General features: G+C 42.0%; 1 protein-coding gene across 32 annotated transcripts in view; it reads left to right on the top strand.

The window, feature by feature from the left end:
* SOX6 (SRY-box transcription factor 6) overlaps positions 1-11,006 on the top strand; it is a 719,303-nt gene extending 708,297 nt beyond the window's left edge. For all 32 annotated transcript variants that reach the window (XM_070384013.1, XM_070383997.1, XM_070384007.1 and 29 more), the window contains one exon: positions 4,221-11,006. In XM_070384013.1, the coding sequence (XP_070240114.1) occupies positions 4,221-4,524 (304 nt within the window). In that variant the 3' untranslated portion in view covers positions 4,525-11,006. The remainder of the gene's footprint in view (positions 1-4,220) is intronic.
* Positions 11,007-19,005: the final 7,999 nt, after the last annotated feature.

The following is a 19,005-nucleotide window of genomic DNA, read 5'->3' as shown; positions in this document are numbered from 1 at the left end:
ACGCTGATAATGACAATGAGGTATCAAGGCCAGCATAACAGTCAGCTTATGATTTTGTATCTTCAGAATCAATGGTAACCCAGAAGGGGCCTCTGTAGTCATTGTGGGAGTCCTTTTAAGTTCAGCTTGAACTCTTCTAGGGCTAGAGAGCTCACCACTTTCCAAGGGAGCTAGTTTCCTTATGGAACATCTTCTAATGCTGGAAAGTTCTTTCTTCTTAACTAGGCCATACTCGACCTTTCTGCTACTTTGTAAATTGGTTCTGATCCTCTTCTTTGGTCCATTCTAGAACAAATCTCTTCCTTTTGTGTGAAGAAAATCATTCAAGCATTTAAAGATAGTTATATTCACATTCCTTCTCCACTACCCTCTCTCCCATATATCTAAGAGCATTACATATTTTCTTCTCTAGAATGGGCTACCCAGCCTTTCATTTGTTTTCCCTTTTTTCACTAGTTCATTCATTCATTCATTTCATGTATTCAACAGATTTTTGTTGAGTGGTTCCTATGTTTCAGGCTCTGCCTAAACAGTGAAACATCCTCAGACTATATCAGTGAAACATCTATCTTCCTGAAGCTTGCATTCTAGTGGGGGACATTGGACAATTAATGAGTGAATGAATGAATAAATAAATATCAAATAGTAGTAAGTACCTTAGAACAAAGTAAATGAGGGAAAGGAGTAGGGAGTTTTAGAGGATGGAGTGCAATTTTAAAATGAGTGGATATAGATACCTCACTGAGAAGATAAACTTGAGCAAAGACATGAGGAGGTGAGGGAGCCAGCCATGCAGATATCTGGGAGAGCTAGGCAGAGTGTACAGCAACTGCAAAGATCTTGAGGTGAGATTGAGTCTGGCTTGTTCAAGAAATAATGGGGTCAGAGCAATAGGAGCATAATGAATAGGTGGGATGAGTACTAGGTGTCAGAGATACTAGGGAGCCAAATTCTGAAAGGACTTGTTGGCCATTGTGAAGACTTTGAATTTTATTCTGGGTGAGATCGATAAACATTGAAGAGTTATAAGCAAAAGAGTATTGTGATATGACTTAGGTTTTAAAAAGATCACTCTATCTACAGGGTTGACATGTTGTCAGAAGGGAATGTGCCCTGAACTAAGGAAGCAGACTCTTACAATAAAACAAATTAGAGTTGATGGTGGCTTAAACCAGGTTTGTAGAGCTAGAGGCGGCAAAAGTGGAGGGATTCTGAATATTATATATTCCTGAGAGCAAACCAATAGGAGTTGCTGATGGATTGGATATAGGGATTTAGGATTTGCCCCCGCAGTCAGAAGATGAAGTACTCATTAGCCAAGATCTGAAAGGCTATGAGAGGAGCAGGTATATGGGAGAATGATCAGCAGTTCAGTATTGCACCTTTAAGGTTGAGATGGTTTTTTTAACATACAAATCAGATAAGAAGTTTTATATGCATTTCCATCGTCAAGGAATGAAGGGGAATTGACCAGACAGGAAGTCGATGGGGGTTGTAGGCAGTGGGTGACGCCATCTACTATCCCTCTACCACCTAGTAGTAGGCTTCTGAATATCTCCTGTCTCACTTTCAGAAAGATGTTTTGTTTGTTCGTTCTCAGTGTTCCATCACCAAGTTAATGTCCAAATACTTTTAAATATGTGCAACTCAGTGTAGAAGAGTTGGATTCTGATTCAGATTAAGTATTTTCCTGATAGTCTGAGCTTACCTTTCTCACCCTAATCTTGATATCTAGTAGAGAATTTGTGAAATAAGAAAGAATTCAACTCCTGGATATGGTACCTGTGTCACTTTGGACAACAACAAAAAATCTTTGGAACTTAATTGGTTACTTCATTTGTAAAATAGGGGAAGTGATATTTCTCTCTCAGGCTTATTGTGAGGATTAAAGAAGATAATGTAAAAACATCTAAGCATTATCCATAGCACATAATAAGAGGTCAATTCAAATTTATTTAATAACTATATAGATATTTTGATTTTAAAATACTGCAAAAAAATGACCACCTATTCTTTGCAAAAAGAAAATGTCCTTCATGAAAAGAAAATGTACCATTTGATAGTTTGCAAATGAAACAAACTAGTTCTATAGTTTGGTAATGGAACACTAAGAGCAAACAAATATAGATTCATTTACCAAATTGGGAAATCTGTAAAATGGGTTAATATTGCAGTAAAAGTTTTCACTCTACACTCATTATGTGATTAAGGCAAAAATATATTTTATTGCAATTATCCAAACTCAGTTAAAAAAAAAAAAAATCAATGAGGCATTTATTGCTTTGGGTAGGTTAGCATAAAATTTAATTGTGTCAATTCGCCCCAAACTTAGGAAGCAAGAAGTATACTGTTGTTAGAATTTGGTTCTATGAAAGGGAAGCCAGTATTTTATCAGATGTTTCTACACATGGATTTAGATTTCTCTATCCTCTTCTTTGGTACAGTCAAAATATCACTGCCAGCAACATAGAAAATGGATCAATGTCAGGGGCTTAGTATCAACTGGATGCCTACAGGCTCTGCAAGCTCAGGAATTTTTATGGAATATAGTAAGCAGAATGTGTCTGTATACTGAATATCTTTAGAGGAAAGAATGATGGAATTCAAGTCAGGTGATCTAGCTTCAAATCTCAGCAGTGCTGATTACTAAATATAGGATCTTAAGCAAGGTCTCGTTTTCTTCATCTGAAAACTGGGCATAATAATACCTCATGGAGTTACAATTTTAACTGGATGAGATAATCTATATGAAAATATTTTATGTTAGTTAAAGGTTAAGGCATCAATATTATGCCTCATAGTGTTTGACAGAGGTTGTTAAAGATAGCACTATCAGATACGCCACAGTGTAATTTTAGGCCATTTCTGTCATTTCTCCTTCTACCAGGCTGGAAAGCATACAACCCTTGAGAAATTATACTCCTTCAGGACGTTCAAAAAATAGCTGGTAACTTAGTTAATTATTCACAAATTCAGAGTATTTTCCTCTTAGATTGAGGTGGATAGAAAGTTTCAATGTAGGATTGAAACAAACATTCACTCTACAATTCAACGTTCAAATTCAACGTTCTCATTGAACGTTGAATTCTTATTCAACGTTCAATAAGAATCGTTCAAGTGATCGACTGACCTGAAGTCAAGTATTAAAAGGTGGAAGGACCTTCCAGGACTTCACTGATCCCAGCTTTTGTAAATGGATGGAAACTGAGGCTCAGAAAAGAGTTACAAGGGCAGTTTGAAGTGAATTTATATTAATGTCCCTAAAGATTGAGAAACACTTGGTGAATATTGCATCTATGAATGAATATTGTTTCAGTCCTATTCTTCGAGCTAGGTAGTAGGTCTTTCATTCTTTCAATATTTCAAGTTACAATGCCTCAAGGGAAATGAGAGACAGATAGCCATGTCTCCCTGCAGAGGGAGAGACTGACCTTTGTAAAGGCTCTGGTAAGTTTATTTGAACTAGAATGACATGATGACAGACTGATCTGGTGTGACCAAGCCTTGGCACCCACTAGGATCTAGGATGAGGCAACGTGTGTTGTTCTGTTAAGTAGCAAAGCTCTCAATGTTCTTCACTCCTGACTCCTTCAACCCTGGCTCCAGCCCAGGGCCACAGGAGTAATGACACCCAAGATGATCCTTCCATAATTAGGAAATAGAAGTTTCAATGAGCTTCCCTACAGGTTTAACCACAGAAATAAGTAGACATTTACATGAATACCAAATACATGCTTTACTGAATCTGACTCTGGGATGTATAGGATCCTTCCTCATCTTGATTCTTTCTTTATACAGCTCTCAAACCAAGGTGAAGACATAAACCTGCTTAACAGTGTCATTAAAGTATGTCTCATGTTACCAGCCTTTTTTTTTTTTTGTAATGTTCTAGGAGACCCTAAAAAAATGATCTCACAAGTAACTTTGTGGAGTTAGCTACAGTATTTGTTCCAAATGCCAAGGGTTATCAAAGCTTTGCTTCCATGTTGCAAAACCATCAATAAGTTGCTCCATTGTATTGCTTAACCTCAACCACATCATCAGTGAGGTTTGCAGAACTCCTCCAGGACACACCTTTGTCCTATTTCATCATTTGCTTAGAATTTCAAACAGACTCCCCTCTGAGACTGTGTGAGGGATGAATTCCAAAGCCACCCAGAAGAACACGTGTATATAGATATTTCCCTCTGTTTTATTTTATTGTTTTTGAATCTATACAGGCAGCAGCCTCAGATTCCAATCACCACAGGAACAGGTGTTGTGTATCCTGGTGCTATTACTATGGCAACTACCACACCGTCACCTCAGATGACATCTGACTGCTCTAGCACCTCGGCCAGCCCAGAGCCCAGCCTCCCGGTCATCCAGAGCTCTTATGGTATGAAGACAGACGGCGGAAGCCTAGCTGGAAACGAAATGATTAATGGAGAGGATGAAATGGAAATGTATGATGACTATGAAGATGACCCCAAATCAGACTATAGCAGTGAAAATGAAGCCCCGGAAGCTGTCAGTGCCAACTGAGAAGTGTTTGTTTGCTGAATTAAAATACTCTGACATTTCACCTCCCCTCCCCCAACAAAAAAAATTCTTAAAGAGCCCGCATGCATTTGTGGCTCCACAATTACATCAGCAGAATGGTCTTAATTGTTTCGTAAAGCGTGAGACAGATTAAGTTTTCCCTGATTTTTCATGAACTTGAGTTTTTTTGTCGTTATTGTTATTGTTGTTGTTGTTTTTTAATTTAGGTGAAGACATATTAAATATGAGACACCAGGACTTGAAAACTTATCTCAACCCATAGCTGTCTTACAAGTCTTATATTTTTGTCTTACTTTTTTCTTTTGGATGTTGATAAAGGTTTAAGTTACTGTTTTAGATGGGGTTAAACATTCTCACTCAGGTATGCTGTGCCGGCCTACAGGTTGTGAATGTGTTTTTATTCTGAATTATTTTAGAAAACAACTGAGAATTTCATATTGTGAAACAGAACAAGTCCACGGCGTGTGCAGCTGCATGCAGAGCATATTCAAAAGGCCTCGGAATTCCATTTTTCCACGTGGAGAGTTAAACTTTGAATGTGCCAAACTTTTTCATAACTTTTGAATCTTAATATTTTAAAAGTCTTAAAGGAGACACTGCAAAGTCTTAGACAATCTTTGGCATCTTAAAATAAAATAGCAAACCACACATATTTTTTTTCCAGACAATGGTAAAGTACTCAGGAATCTGGAGACGAGATATTGTAAGGCATGAACAAGGTTGCCGCAGTGCATGGACCCAGTCGTGTTTGCCTCTTGACGTGCCCTCAGTGTGACGTGGTATGACGTGCACACACTGGAGCGGTCACCACACCAGATACCGACACGGTGGTCTTCTCTGCCTGAGACCACCTCTCACTACATCCATTATCCCTTTGCCTTTAACCCTGACATTCAGTCTTAACACATTTTTCTCTTAAATAATTTATTCATTCCAGAATGTCAAGGGTCCACTTACTATTTATTTAAAAAAAAAAATCGTTGGTGGCATTAATTTAATAATTCTTTTTTCTCACCCTCCTTCCCCAAAGAACTTTTCAACCCTTTTCACCTCCTTCTCCTGCTAGATACAAAAGATGTACATAGTGATTTTATGTCCCCAGAACATCTGGAAGCATTTCTGAAACAAGATACTACTAAATACCTATATAGTTGTTTTTGAACATCGGTGTAGATATGGCTGTAGAGCTGTGTATTTGGATACAGGTGTAGAGACTTACAGGAATGTCCCTGAGGTTCACCATGACTTTGAATCTTTTGCCAGAATTTTCCCCTAATTTAGTTAAGCAACAAGTGGTAGGATCTGCATCGGTGGCATTTCCCCTGAATGCCATTTAGCAGCAAGGGTCAACAGTGGTGACTGCCAGGCAGGAGAGTCCTGCGGCCAATCCTAAAGCCCAAAGCTGCGGGCCATGTAGGAGTCCACAGGGATGCTGTCACGGGCTGGCACCTCTTCACTGAGCTGCCTGTCCCATCTGGCACATCTAGAGAGTTCTTTGCAAAGTCCTCAGGATGCAAGAAGCCGCATGACAGCCTCAGAGCAATGACAGAGGCAAATTGTCATGATACATCCAGAGAATGAAAGAAAACAATAGGGAGGGAGAAGGAGGGGAAATACATTCCCTAAATGGGATGTTCCTACTGTTAATTCTGGGGAACAGATCACTCCTGGGGCAGCAGACGAGTTCCTCTGGCTCACTCCCTCCATCTGTGGCCGCGTGGGGGTCATGCCTATGTGTGAACAAGATTAACTGCCCGTGTCACACGAGGATTTTTCTGGAGATGTGCTGATGCGTTGGGAGGGCAGTGAGGCTTCCTTCCTCATCTCCTAATGACAGGGAGCTCAGCCATGCCATCTTGACCTTCCTGAATCCAGGACTGATTGCCTACGGGGGAGCCTCACCCCGAGTAGTTCAGTGGGAGAATGTCAGCAAATGGGACAGTTCACCTCATGGGACAACCAGAATCTGATCACCAGGACATAGGAACGGCCCCATCAGATTTCTTGAGCCATTTTGTCACTTGGAAGAAAATAGTGTACCTTCGTATTTATTTAAGAGTGCTCACGGCCATACCTAAGAGCGATAAATAGGTCTAGCCAAGACATTACTGTCTATGTCATTAGCTAGGAGTGCTCTCTATAAGCTGATTTAGGTACTGATAGGAATGTTTGGTTCTTAATATTGATTGGGGATTGGAACTTTGTTTTTGTACATTTATTTCAAATGAGGGGGAGGTCATTTTTCTAAAAAAAAAAAAATGAGTATTTATTATTGTCTTACTGGTTTCTTTTGATTATATACCTCTCCTCCTCAGTTCATTCTCACATTTTTTTTCCTCTTTCTCTTTGATTCTTGCTTTTGCCCTCTCCCACTCCTTTTTGATTTTGTTGCATAGGTAGAGTGCTGTATGGCTAGCATTGTATTGTATGTAATTAATTTTGCACAAAGGCAAACATTTAGAATAGTAGGTTAATTTTGTTTGTTTTTATGACCATGCCAAAATAATATTCTGGGCTGGTGGAGAACAAAGGACTGTTCTTTAGGACTGAAACTTGATTTTGCTTGTAGTTTAAAAAAAAAAGAAACAAAAAAAAGAAAACAACACAAAAAACCAACAAAAAACACACACACTCACAGATGTTGTTTCGTAAGTGTTATAAGCACTGGATATAAATGGTATTTTTTATCACTTCTGACTAATGTGAAGCTGTTGTACGAAAACTACATGAACAAAAGTCATCTGTTTCGACTCGTGTGGGCTTGCCTCACAGTTGCCGGATTTGAGTCATTTTTATGTCTTGTTATTTCATTTATTTATGCAAAATACATGTGTGTATGAACACTTTGTTTTAGCTCCAGCTCTGCCTCAGTACTGGGGTTCAGTTACTCCTAGCCATGTTCTTAAAAATGAAAGGCTATTCAGGAATGATCTGATTGTAAACGTCTCTTTCATTGGGTCAAACAGTGATGCTGTATTTGAATCTAAATTCTGCACATAAGCAGTTTATTCTATTTATTAGCCAAGTTTGGCTCTAAATATCCATGGAAATTAAGAATGACAATCATAGGGATCACTTCATTTTATTTTCAGTGGGGCTTAAACAAAGTTTTTATGATTTTACCATCTCATTTTAGATTTTTCTAATTGTGTAAATATAACATAGAAATAGAATTTATTTTTGGTTCATGAATATTTAGTGAAATATAAGTTATGTATTTCCTTTTTGTTCTCTATCCATGTATGTTGGTCCAGACTAGAAGTTGACAAGTCACTGTACCTCATGGGGTAGTGAATTATCAGCCACAGTGAGAGAGCAGAGCCCCACTTGCAGCTGGAGCAGGAAAACCCTTCACTCGGGTTCTCGTACAGTTTAGAACCCACTGTCCACAGACTCAGCCTTTCACTTTTTTTCTCATAGAAAGCTGATGAATTGAACATGGTGAATTTCCAGCACAGCTGGGAGGGAGTCAAATTTGCTCTGTGAATCCACATGAATCTTATAAGGTAGTCCTGTGACCATTTAATAGCATGAAGCATGAATGCCATTACAAAGGCAAAAATCTGCCTCTGAGATTGGCCATTAATGAAAGCCTCATCATGCCAATTAGATTAAAGAATGTTAATAAACTTTTTTTTTTCATTGCTCCCTATTTCATAATATCTTCAAATCAAAGGTAAACATCTCCATTTTGTTAAAGAACTTGCAGGATCAGGATTTTCTTTGTCACTTAGAATAGGGACACTGACAGACAATCCTGTCCTAAAAAAATGGACCATATGGAATAGGAAGGAAGGAAGGAAGCGAAGAAAGAAGGAAAGGAAGAAAGAAAGAAAAGAAAAGAAGCAAAGGAACGAAGAAAGAAAGAAGAAAAGAAGAAAGAGAAAGAAAGGGAAAGAAAGAAAGAGAGAGAGAAAGAAAAGGTCAGTCTGTGGACAGGAGGAGCCAGTCGAGCAGTGTCTCTGTTTCGCTGGCAGATGTGAGGTGGTATCTTTTCCAGGAAGGTACGAAAGCTTTGTTGTTTTCACCTGTATTCAGCTCACCCTTTCAGGAGCACATCAGTTCGCTCCACTTGGTATGTGATACTCTCCAACCTTGTCCTCAGGCCTGATTTGTTTGCCAGGGTCCCAACACCATCTCTCAGGCCAAGTTCTAAATTCAGGTGTGGGCTCACAGTGCTATTGAGCTTGTCAAATTCTGGCCTCCCCTGAACATGAGCCCCACTGGAGCCTGGGGTGTTTGAAAAGGGTGTGATCACTCTAGGGCTGAAATTAAAGGCTTCTTTCTTTTCCTTGTGAAGCCAGGCTGCTTCTCCGGAGCACACCCTCCCGAGCAGGGGGGCACAGGCACTAGTGAAAGCGGGGATTGTTTCGAGGAAGCCCATCTACCCCCAGTAGGAAGGCAGCCTGGTCACACCACAGCTGAGGCTGCTCCTCTTAATTCACTCATTCTGCAAAGAGGTGACCTCTACCTACTCATTAAGGAAAAGAAAAAGGATCGCTTCGTAGTTTTAAACCGTACGAGAAGTCCTGTACCAAGTGCCAACAACTGCAAAGAATGCAGCTAGAGGAATGTATTGAAATTATTACTGGGTCTTCCTTTTTAATGAGAATATGACAAAAAATGGTTGCTGTAGCCTTGCCTGATTTTGTATATGTTTGTCTAAGGACTGAGTTGGCACTTAAGCTCACTTCTCAAAGTATAATAATATTGTATGACCTCATTTGTCCTTTTACTAAAGCACTTGCATCATTTCCTTAAGTCATCTGTCCCCTGACATGTTTTCTTCCTTAATAAACAACTTCTGTCTGTTATTCCTGCCGATTATGTTCTGTTTCTGATGCCATGTACTATTGAGCGTAATCCTCTGCTAATATCACTGAAAATACTGATATGCAAACACTTTTCCCTTTCATCCCCACCCCATCTTTTCCTTTGGGGACAGATTTCTTTCCAAAAGCTCATGAACAAGTATTGGGAATGCTGGTACCTTGGAGGCAGGGCTAGAGGTGGGAGGGGGCAAGGCAGAAAGGTAAAGCTTAGTGCAGATTCTCTTCTGATTGTCGTCCATGGCAACACGAAAGCTGGAAGGCAACTCAGTGACATATCTTGCTCAGTACGTTCTTATTCCTGAAGAACCACAGGCAGAAAGTGAGGCCTCAGTGCTGGTGCTCTTGGAGTATGGGGAATGTGCAAATATTTAACTGTTTTGTATGCTGCACATTGCAGACCTGCTCGTGTGCATTCTCCGTTTGTCTTCCTTTGTCATATGTGTTTTTGCTTTTTTGAAAAAGTGCAGTCTTTATTGTACCCTTCTCCAGCTTGTAGCAAATTAGAATGCTTAGCATTTATGTTCATTCATTATTGTATTTGCCATGTAAAATTTTTATTACCTTAGACAAGCTTATAAGCTGTTACTACATAACTTATCTTATTGTAACTCTTTTATTTCCCGACATTGTAATTTGTTTGTGATGTATATTGTGAGATTGTATTCTATGTTAATTTAATCAGCACAATTCACTGACATGCTGGACTGACATGCTGGCTGCTGTTTCAAAGTGTAAAGTTTGTGTAGGGCTGTTGAGACAACTGCTACTCTGTTGCCAAGGTACTGCGCTGGTTCCTCTAGCAACACTGCGGGTGTGGCCCTTGGGACTGAGGGCATCGAATACACCCTTGAGCAAATTTTAACTGCAGATTTTCTTTGTAGAAATTCTATGTATAATGCAGGTACCTACTTGGCCCATGGCTGGTAACTATTTGGGCAATTAGAAAAAAAAAAAAAATAAGAACCATAAAAACTAGTGTCTATTGCTGCTTTGAATATGTTTGAAAGTCTGAAATGTAAATAGTTTATCAAAAAAAAATCTTGTACAGTCCAGTGTAAAGTTTTTAAATGACCTTAAAAGGGTTGTCATCACATCTTTCTCACACTCTCCTCCTGATAATGGAAAAAAAGTTTGCTAAGGATTAAAGAAATGAGAAAAAAAAGAGAATCTCTTCAGATTTCAAGGAATGAATCATTGTTCTTAGCTTTGTTGCATACACACACTTCTTGGATTTCGTTGTGCAGTATTGATGTGAGATAAAACTCAACATTGAATAACCTTTCAGTGGTACTTTTCAAAGTCTTCCCCTCCTCTGCCTCATAATTAAGGGAAAAGACAAAATTGAAAGACACACTGTCTTTATCTATCCTGGTGTATGTTGGCACCTTAGCTACTTTTTTTTTTTTCCTTTTTGCACAAGGTGCTTTCCTGATATGTTAAACATGCCATCTTTGGGTGATAATGTATATGCCATGGTGGGGCCTAGGCCCCTCAGGGGAGTGTCTATAAGAACTGCCTATTTATGCTCATTTACCTCAAGACTGTCCTCTCTACCCTTAATCTAGTCGTCATCACTCCATCTTTTGTACTGCTGTTGACACTTACAAATTAAAGATAAATTTTGTTTTATGACCTCCGTGTACGGCCTTGTCTCTGCCCTGCAGACTGTCCCTGCCCTGAAGCCTGGTCAGTCCTAGGCTTCCTCCTCCCTCTCGCCTCCCCCTACCCTCAGCGCTTGCTGCTGGAGCCTGCAGGGCTCCCTTATCCCACTTCTCTGCCACTCCCTGCTTCTGCCTTGCTGGGAGGTAAGGCTCAGGAAACCTTCAAACCCCTTAGCCTGGGAGACTTGCCTGTTTTTTCCCTTGTGGAGGCTACACAGCTGCAGCAGGAAATGCTTGTGGATTCAGACGGTAGGAACAGGATCCAAGGCGGATTTTTTTGTCAAGAGAAGATGAGAAAGAATGTCACTTCCTATTTGCCTGACTTCTTCATGAGAGTGAAACGGTTTATGAAAACTCCCAGCATTCCTAGGTATGAACGAATCTCAAGGGCCAGCCTCTCATCTGACATCAACTTCTACAGGCCTAGCAGCCAAGAGTGGAAAATGCTGCACTTCTGGAACCGTCGCCTCCACTGTGGTTGGGAGCGGTTGGCTGATTTCTCAGCTGCTTCTGCAGCCATGAGTTGGCTCAAGAGTGAATGATATCAGCCTCTTAATGGTCTGGGGTCTGGAGGTGGGGTAGTGGCCAGGAGACTGGCCAAACCAGCCAAGCCAGTGCTGTGGATCCAGAGGTTAGTGACCAAGGCCTGGAGAGGGAAACCAAGGGCTCAGGGGAGAGAGGGGAGGCACTTCGTTGCTCACACCCTGGGGCCTGACCACCACCCTGGGACTCTCATTTCTCCTTTTGTTTGAAGTAAATCTGTGCTGTTTTCTGTTTGCAAAATTTCCTCTTCTCTTTCAAAGTGAAAGTGAAGCCGCTCAGTCATGTCTGACTCTCTGCGACCCCATGGACTCTAGCCTACGAGACTCCTCCATCCATGGGAGTTTCCAGGCAAGAGTACTAGAGTGGGTTGCCATTTCCTTCTGCAGGGGATCTTCCTGATTCAGGGATCGAACCCTGGTCTCCCGCATTGTAGGCAGACGTTTTACCATCTGAGCCACCAGGGAAGTTCCTCTTTCAAACCCCACCCCAGATACTACCAACTTATCACTACCTTATCGGGCCTCTCCCTGCTCCCCAGGCAGTTTCAGGCTCTCCCTCAGGGCTCCCAAGGTACATGGAAAGAACCTCAATGATCACGTTATCTCATTGTAATAACCTGTTTCTGTGTCTGTCTTTTCTGCTAGATAACAAGCTACTGAAACCAAGGACTGTACCTTGGTCCTCCCAGCTCCCAGCACAGTGCTTGGCACAGAATAAGTGCTCAAAACTTGTTTGTGGAATGAATGTATGAGCGGTGGCAACTTGGCCTCTCTGTGTGTTACAGATGCCTCTGAGGATCAGGGTCTTAGACAGTGGAGTGAGGGAGCCTGTAGAGGACCGTAGTATTAGTTGTTTCATTTGGAGAATATTTTTACTTAAAACATCTGTAGTCATTTGGAGGGGATCACTTCAAGACAGAGTGACGGTTTCTCTTGATCAGACTTGAGGGAATCAAATTCCCATGCTTTGAATGCCCAAGTTTCTGAGCCTAGCGTCACTGCTCTGTCCTTCTTCCCAGGCATCCTGGCTAACGTATGGAAAAGACAAACCAGAAATACAAAGTTTTATGGATTTGTCCTACTCCTTGCTTGACATTCCAAGGCCCAAGATTACCTTTCACTCTGCCCAGCGACGAGTATTGGCAGGCCCACCCCATGGACATCCACCACAGAAGCAGGGGGCTTCTTAGCTTCTCTGCCTGCTGGGGAGAAGAAAGGTAGTGACCTCACAAGCTGTTTATTTAGTACATACTCCTTCTTCAACAAGAGAAACTCATGGTCCAGGTAATAATGACTCTTTCCCTTAATAGTGATCTAGAGCCTTGCTTCCTGAAAATACAGTTCATGGATCAGCCTCATCATCACTTGGGACACATTAAAGCACTTCCTGGACCAGGCTGAGTAGCAGGCTCTGATATACAGGAGGATCTGATAACTATAATCTACCTCTTCTTAGTCAATAACACACCATGGCATCGAGAGGTTAAGGATTATTGTCCTCATTTGAATTGTGAAAGTCAATGGCACCCCACTCCAGTACTCTTGCCTGGAAAATCCAACGGATGGAGGAGCCTGGTGGGCTGCAGTCCATGCGGTCGCTAAGAGTCGGACACGACTGAGCGACTTCACTTCACTTTTCACTTTCATGCATTGGAGAAGGAAATGGCAACCCACTCCAGTGTTCTTGCCTGGAGAATCCAGGGACGGGGGAGCCTGGTGGGCTGCCATCTATGGGGTCGCACAGAGTCGGACACGGCTGAAGTGACTTAGCAGCAGCAGCAGAGACAGGAAATGACCTACCCAAAGTCAGACTTCCCTGATGGTTCAGACCGTAAAGAATCCACCTGCAATGTGGAAGATCTGGGTTTGAACCCTGGGTTGGGAAGATCCCCTGGAGAAGGGAACGGTTACCCATTTCAGTATTCTTGCCTAGAGAATTCCAAGGACAGAGAAGCCTGGAAGGCTACAGTCCATGGGGTTGCAAAGAGTAGGACAGGACTGAGTGACTTTCACTTCACATACAAAGTCATGCAGAGATTAAATAGCAGTGTCAGAATGCACACTTGTATGTTTCCATTTTAAAAACAGTTGACAGTATTGCATACGGCCCCACAATAGTCTGTGGAGATCACAACCCTGAGTCAACTCCAGCTGTCACCAGGCATCCTGGGGTGTGTCACTGTGGGCGCACTGAGGCATCTAGGGGCAGGGGCCTTTGACAGCTCCGACCCCTGCTCTGGCTGGGCCTGGCCCAAGAGAGACCCCCCAGCTCTCTTAAGAACTTGTTCTGCTGCTACTGCTAAGTTGCTTCAGTCGTGTCCGACTCTGTGTGGCCCCATAGACGGCAGCCCACCAGGCTCCGCCGTCCCTGGGATTCTCCAGGCAAGAATACTGGAGTGGGTTGCCATTTCCTTCTCCAATGCATGAAAGTAAAAAGCGAAAGTGAAGTCGCTCAGTCCTTAGCGACCCCATGGACTGCAGCCTACCAGGCTCCTCCATCCATGGGATTTGCCAGGCAAGAGTACTGGAGTGGGTTGGTCCCTCAAAAATTCTCCTTTTTTCCGGAAAATGTGAATTGCTCTGAAATGATCTGATTGCACTGGTCACATATGTTGTATTGTGTCACAGCAATCTAATGGATTCCTTTGTCTCATTCACTTTTTTTAATCCTATAGTCCTGGCACATACTACTTTCTCCATACATGTGTGTATTCTTAAAACACTTAAGAATAGGGCTTCCCTTGTAGCTCAGTAGGTAAAGAATCTGCCTGCGATGGAGGAGACCTAGGTTTAATTCCTGGATCGGGAAGATTCCCTGGAAATGGCAGGGAGAAAGAAAATGGCAACCCACTCCAGTATTCTTGTCTGGAGAATTCCATGGACAGAGGAGCTTAGCAGGCTACAGTCCATGGAGTCTCAAGAGTTGGACATGACTTAGTGACTAAACCACCACCATTCTTAAAACAATTTGAAAAATGAAGGAATGAACTCTTCATCTCTGAATTCCAAATCTTCTATACTCTGCAACTGGCAATTTTTTTTTTTGGCCTATCTCCTATGGCTTGTGACTCTCCAGACACATCAGGCTGTTTGTAGTGTGTTTTCCCATGTCTTTGGACTTTGGTCAATTCATGTTCCCTGTCGAAATTGCCCTTGCCCCACTTCTGCAATCACCATCTTTCCTTCCAGGACCAACTTGAAGTATATCTCCTTCAACAACCTCTACAAAAATCCTGAGTCTACGATGTAGCAGAAGCTTCATTAAATGTTTCGTTTAACCCTTAACAACTGCTCTGAATGGTAGGTATCATTCTCCCTGTTTCACAGGAGATACTACAACTGGGATAAATAAATTTGCTTGGTCAGGGTCTCTCAGTTAGTCAGAATGTCTTTTGTTTGGAGGGGCTGCCTCTCAGATATCTTCAGCTCAGAATGAATATCTCTCTCTGGTTCAGAGTTTCTTAACCTTTTATTTTTTTATTCATTATCACTCCTCAAGGAGACTTTTGTACACTTTCTTCCCCAATAGTGCTCTACCACCATGGAATTTAAGAACCTGCTTGTGTACTGTATGTGCAGCTATGCTTTATTCATTAAAAAAAAAATGATTTTTCACCCCCTATGAGCCAATTTGAGTTAAATTCACCCATTCCAGTCCATTTGAGTTCCCTGATTCCTAGAATGTCGACGTTCACTCTTGCCATCTCCTGTTTGACCACTTCCAATTTGCCTTGATTCATGGACCTGACATTCCAGGTTCCTATGCAATATTGCTCTTTACAGCATCGGACCTTGCTTCTATCACCAGTAACATCCACAGCTGGGTATTGTTTTTGCTTTGGCTCCATCCCTTCATTCTTTCTGGAGTTATTTTCCACTGATCTCCAGTAGCATATTGGGCACCTACCGACTTGGGGAGTTCCTCTTTCAGTATCCTATCATTTTGCCTTTTCATACTGTTCATGGGGTTCTCAAGGCAAGAATACTGAGGTGGTTTGCCATTCCCTTCTCCAATGGACCACATTCTGTCAGAACTCTCCACCATGACCCTCTGTCTTGGGTGGCCCCACACGGCATGGCTTAGTTTCATTGAGTTAGACAAGGCTGTGGTCCATGTGATCAGACTGGCTAGTTTTCTGTGATTATGGTTTCAGTGTATCTGCCCTCTGATGCCCTCTCACAACACCTACCATCTTCCTTGGGTTTCTCTTACTTTGGATGTGGGGTATCTCTTTACAGCTGCTCCAGCAAAGCATAGCCGCTGCTTCTTACCTTGGACTAGGGGTTATCTCCTCACAGCCTCCCCTCCTGACCTCGAACATGGAGTAGCTTCTGTCTACCCTCCTGTACCCGCGCAGTCGCCCCTCCTTGGATGTGGGGTGTGTGGTAGCTCCTCTTGGCCACACTTCTGCGTGGTCCATCACAGCCGGACGCTGCTACTGCTGTGGGCAGGAATCCCTTAGAAGAAATGGAGTAGCCATCATGGTCAACAAAAGAGTCCAAAATGCAGTACTTGGATGCAATCTCAAAAACGACAGAATGATCTCTGTTCATTTCCAAGGCAAACCATTCAATATCACAGTAATCCAAGTCTATGCCCCAATCAGTAATGCTGAAGAAGCTGAAGTTGAATGGTTCTATGAAGACCTACAAACCTTTTAGAACTAACACCCGAAAGAGATGTCCTTTTCATTATAGGGAAATGGAATGCAAAAGTAGGAAGTCAAGAAACACCTGGAGTAACAGGCAAATTTGGCCTTGGAAATGGCATGAAGCAGGGCAAAGACTAATAGAGTTTTGTCAAGAGAACGCACCGGTCATAACAAATACCCTCTTCCAACAACACAAGAGAAGACTCTACACATGGACATCACCAGATGGTCAACACCGAAATCAGATTGATTATATTCTTTGCAGCCAAAGATGGAGAAGCTCTATACAGTCAGCAAAAACAAGACCAGGAGCTGACTGTGGCTCAGATCATGAACTCCTTATTGCCAAATTCAGACTTAAATTGAAGAAAGTGGGGAAAACCACTAGACCATTCAGGCATGACCTAAATCAAATTCCTAATGATTATACAGTGGAAGTGAGAAATAGATTTAAGGGCCTAGATCTGATAGATAGAGTGCCTGATGAACTACGGAATGAGGTTCGTGACATTGTTTAGGAGACAGGGATCAAGACCATCCCCATGGAAAAGAAATGCAAAAAAGCAAAATGGCTGTCTGAGGAGGTCTTACAAATAGCTGTGAGAAAAAGAGAAGCAAAAAGCAAAGGAGAAAAGGAAAGATATAAGCATCTGAATGTAGAGTTCCAAAGGATAGCAAGGAGAGATAAGGAAGCCTTCCTCAGCAATCAATGCAAATAAATAGAGGATAACAACAGAATGGGAAAGACTAGAGATCTCTTCAAGAAAATTAGAGATACCAAGGGAACATTTCATGCAAAGATGGGCTCGATAAAGGACAGAAATGGTATGGACCTAACAGAAGCAGTAGCTATTAAGAAGAGGTGGCAAGAATACACAGAAGAACTGTACAAAAAAGAGCTTCATGACCCAGATAATTACAATGGTGTGATCACTCACCTAGAGCCAGACATCCTGGAATGGGAAGTCAAGTGGGCCTTAGAAAGCATCACTATGAACAAAGTTAGTGGAGGTGATGGAATTCCAGTTGAGCTATTTCAAATCCTGAAAGATGCTGCTGTGAAAGTGCTGCACTCAATATGCCAGCAAATTTGGAAAAGTCAGCAGTGGCCACAGGACTGGAAAAGGTCAGTTTTCATTCCAGTCCCAAAGAATGCTCAAACTACCGCACAATGGCACTCATCTCACACGCTAGTAAAGTAATGCTCAAAATTCTCCAAGCCAGGCTTCAGCAGTACATGAACCATGAACTTCCAGATGTTCAAGCTGGTTTTAGAAAAGGCAGAGGAACCAGAGATCAAATTGCCAACATCCGCTGGATCATGGAAAAAGCAAGAGAGTTCCAGAAAAAACATCTATTTCTGCTTTATTGACTATGCCAAAGCCTTTGACTGTGTGGATCACAATAAACTGTGGAAAATTCTTCAAGAGATGGGAATACCAGACCACCTGACCTGCCTCTTGAGAAACCGATATGCAGGTCAGGAAGCAACAGTTAGAACTGGACATGGAACAACAGACTGGTTCCAAATAGGAAAAGGAGTCCGTCAAGGCTGTATATTGTCACTCTGCTTATTTAACTTATATGCAGAGTACATCATAAGAAATGCGGGGCTGGAAGAAGCATAAGCTGGAATCAAGATCACTTGGAAAAATATCAATAACCTCAGATATGCAGATGACACCACCCTTATGGCAGAAAGTGAAGAGGAAATAAAAAGCCTCTTGATGAAAGTGAAAGAGGAGAGTGAATAAGTTGGCTTAAAGCTCAACATTCAGAAAACGAAGATGATGGCATCTGGTCCCATCACTTCATGGGAAATAGATGGGGAAACAGTGGAAACAGTGTCAGACTTTATTTTGGGGGGCTCCAAAATCACTGCAAATGGTGATTGCAGCCATGAAATTAAAAGACACTTACTCCTTGGAAGGAAAGTTAAGACCAACCCAGATAGCATATTCAAAAGCAGAGACATTATTTTGCCAACAAAGGTCCGTCTAGTCAAGGCTATGGTTTTTCCAGTGGTCATGTATGGATGTGAGAGTTGGACTGTGAAGAAAGCTGAGCGCCAAAGAATTGATGCTTTTGAACTGTGGTGTTGGAGAAGACTCTTGAGAGTCCCTTGGACTGCAAGGGGATCCAACCAGTCCATCCTAAAGGAGATCAGTCCTGGGTGTTCATTGGAAGGACTGATGCTAAAGCTGAAACTCCAATACTTTGGCCACCTCATGTGAAGAGTTGATTGATTGGAAAAGACTCTGATGCTGGGAGGGATTAGGGGCAGGAGGAGAAGGGGACGAGAGGATGAGATGGCTGGATAGCATCACCAACTCGATGCACATGAGTTTGAGTGAACTCCGGGAGTTAGTGATGGACAGGGAGGCCTGGCGCGCTGTGATTCATGGGGTCGCAAAGAGTCGGACACAACTGAGTGACTGAACTGAACTGATGAGCCAATTTTTGTCCCTTTGGCGGCCCATTACCCTTATTGAGAATACATGCTCTGTATCAAGTTCACTTTGAGGTCTGGCCCTTACCATGAGCTTGTAATAGTTTCCTTACTGTACATTGAATACTGCATTCTGTTTACTAGGGCTTAGTAGCAATTTTCCACAAAACGTGGAGATATGAAACAACCATTTATTATTCTCATAAATTCTGTGAGTTCAAAAATTTGAACAGGGCACAATAGAAGGTTTTTCTCTATTCTGCAATGTCTGGGACCTCAGCTAGGAAACTCACAACCTGGGATTGGAATAAAATGAAGGCTCGTTTG

The sequence above is a fragment of the Bos mutus genome, chromosome 15, assembly GCF_027580195.1.
Source record: "Bos mutus isolate GX-2022 chromosome 15, NWIPB_WYAK_1.1, whole genome shotgun sequence".
In the NCBI taxonomy this organism is placed as follows: Eukaryota; Metazoa; Chordata; class Mammalia; order Artiodactyla; family Bovidae; genus Bos; species Bos mutus.
Note: the sequence above shows the minus strand (reverse complement) of the source record. Positions and strands in the feature narration are given on the sequence as shown.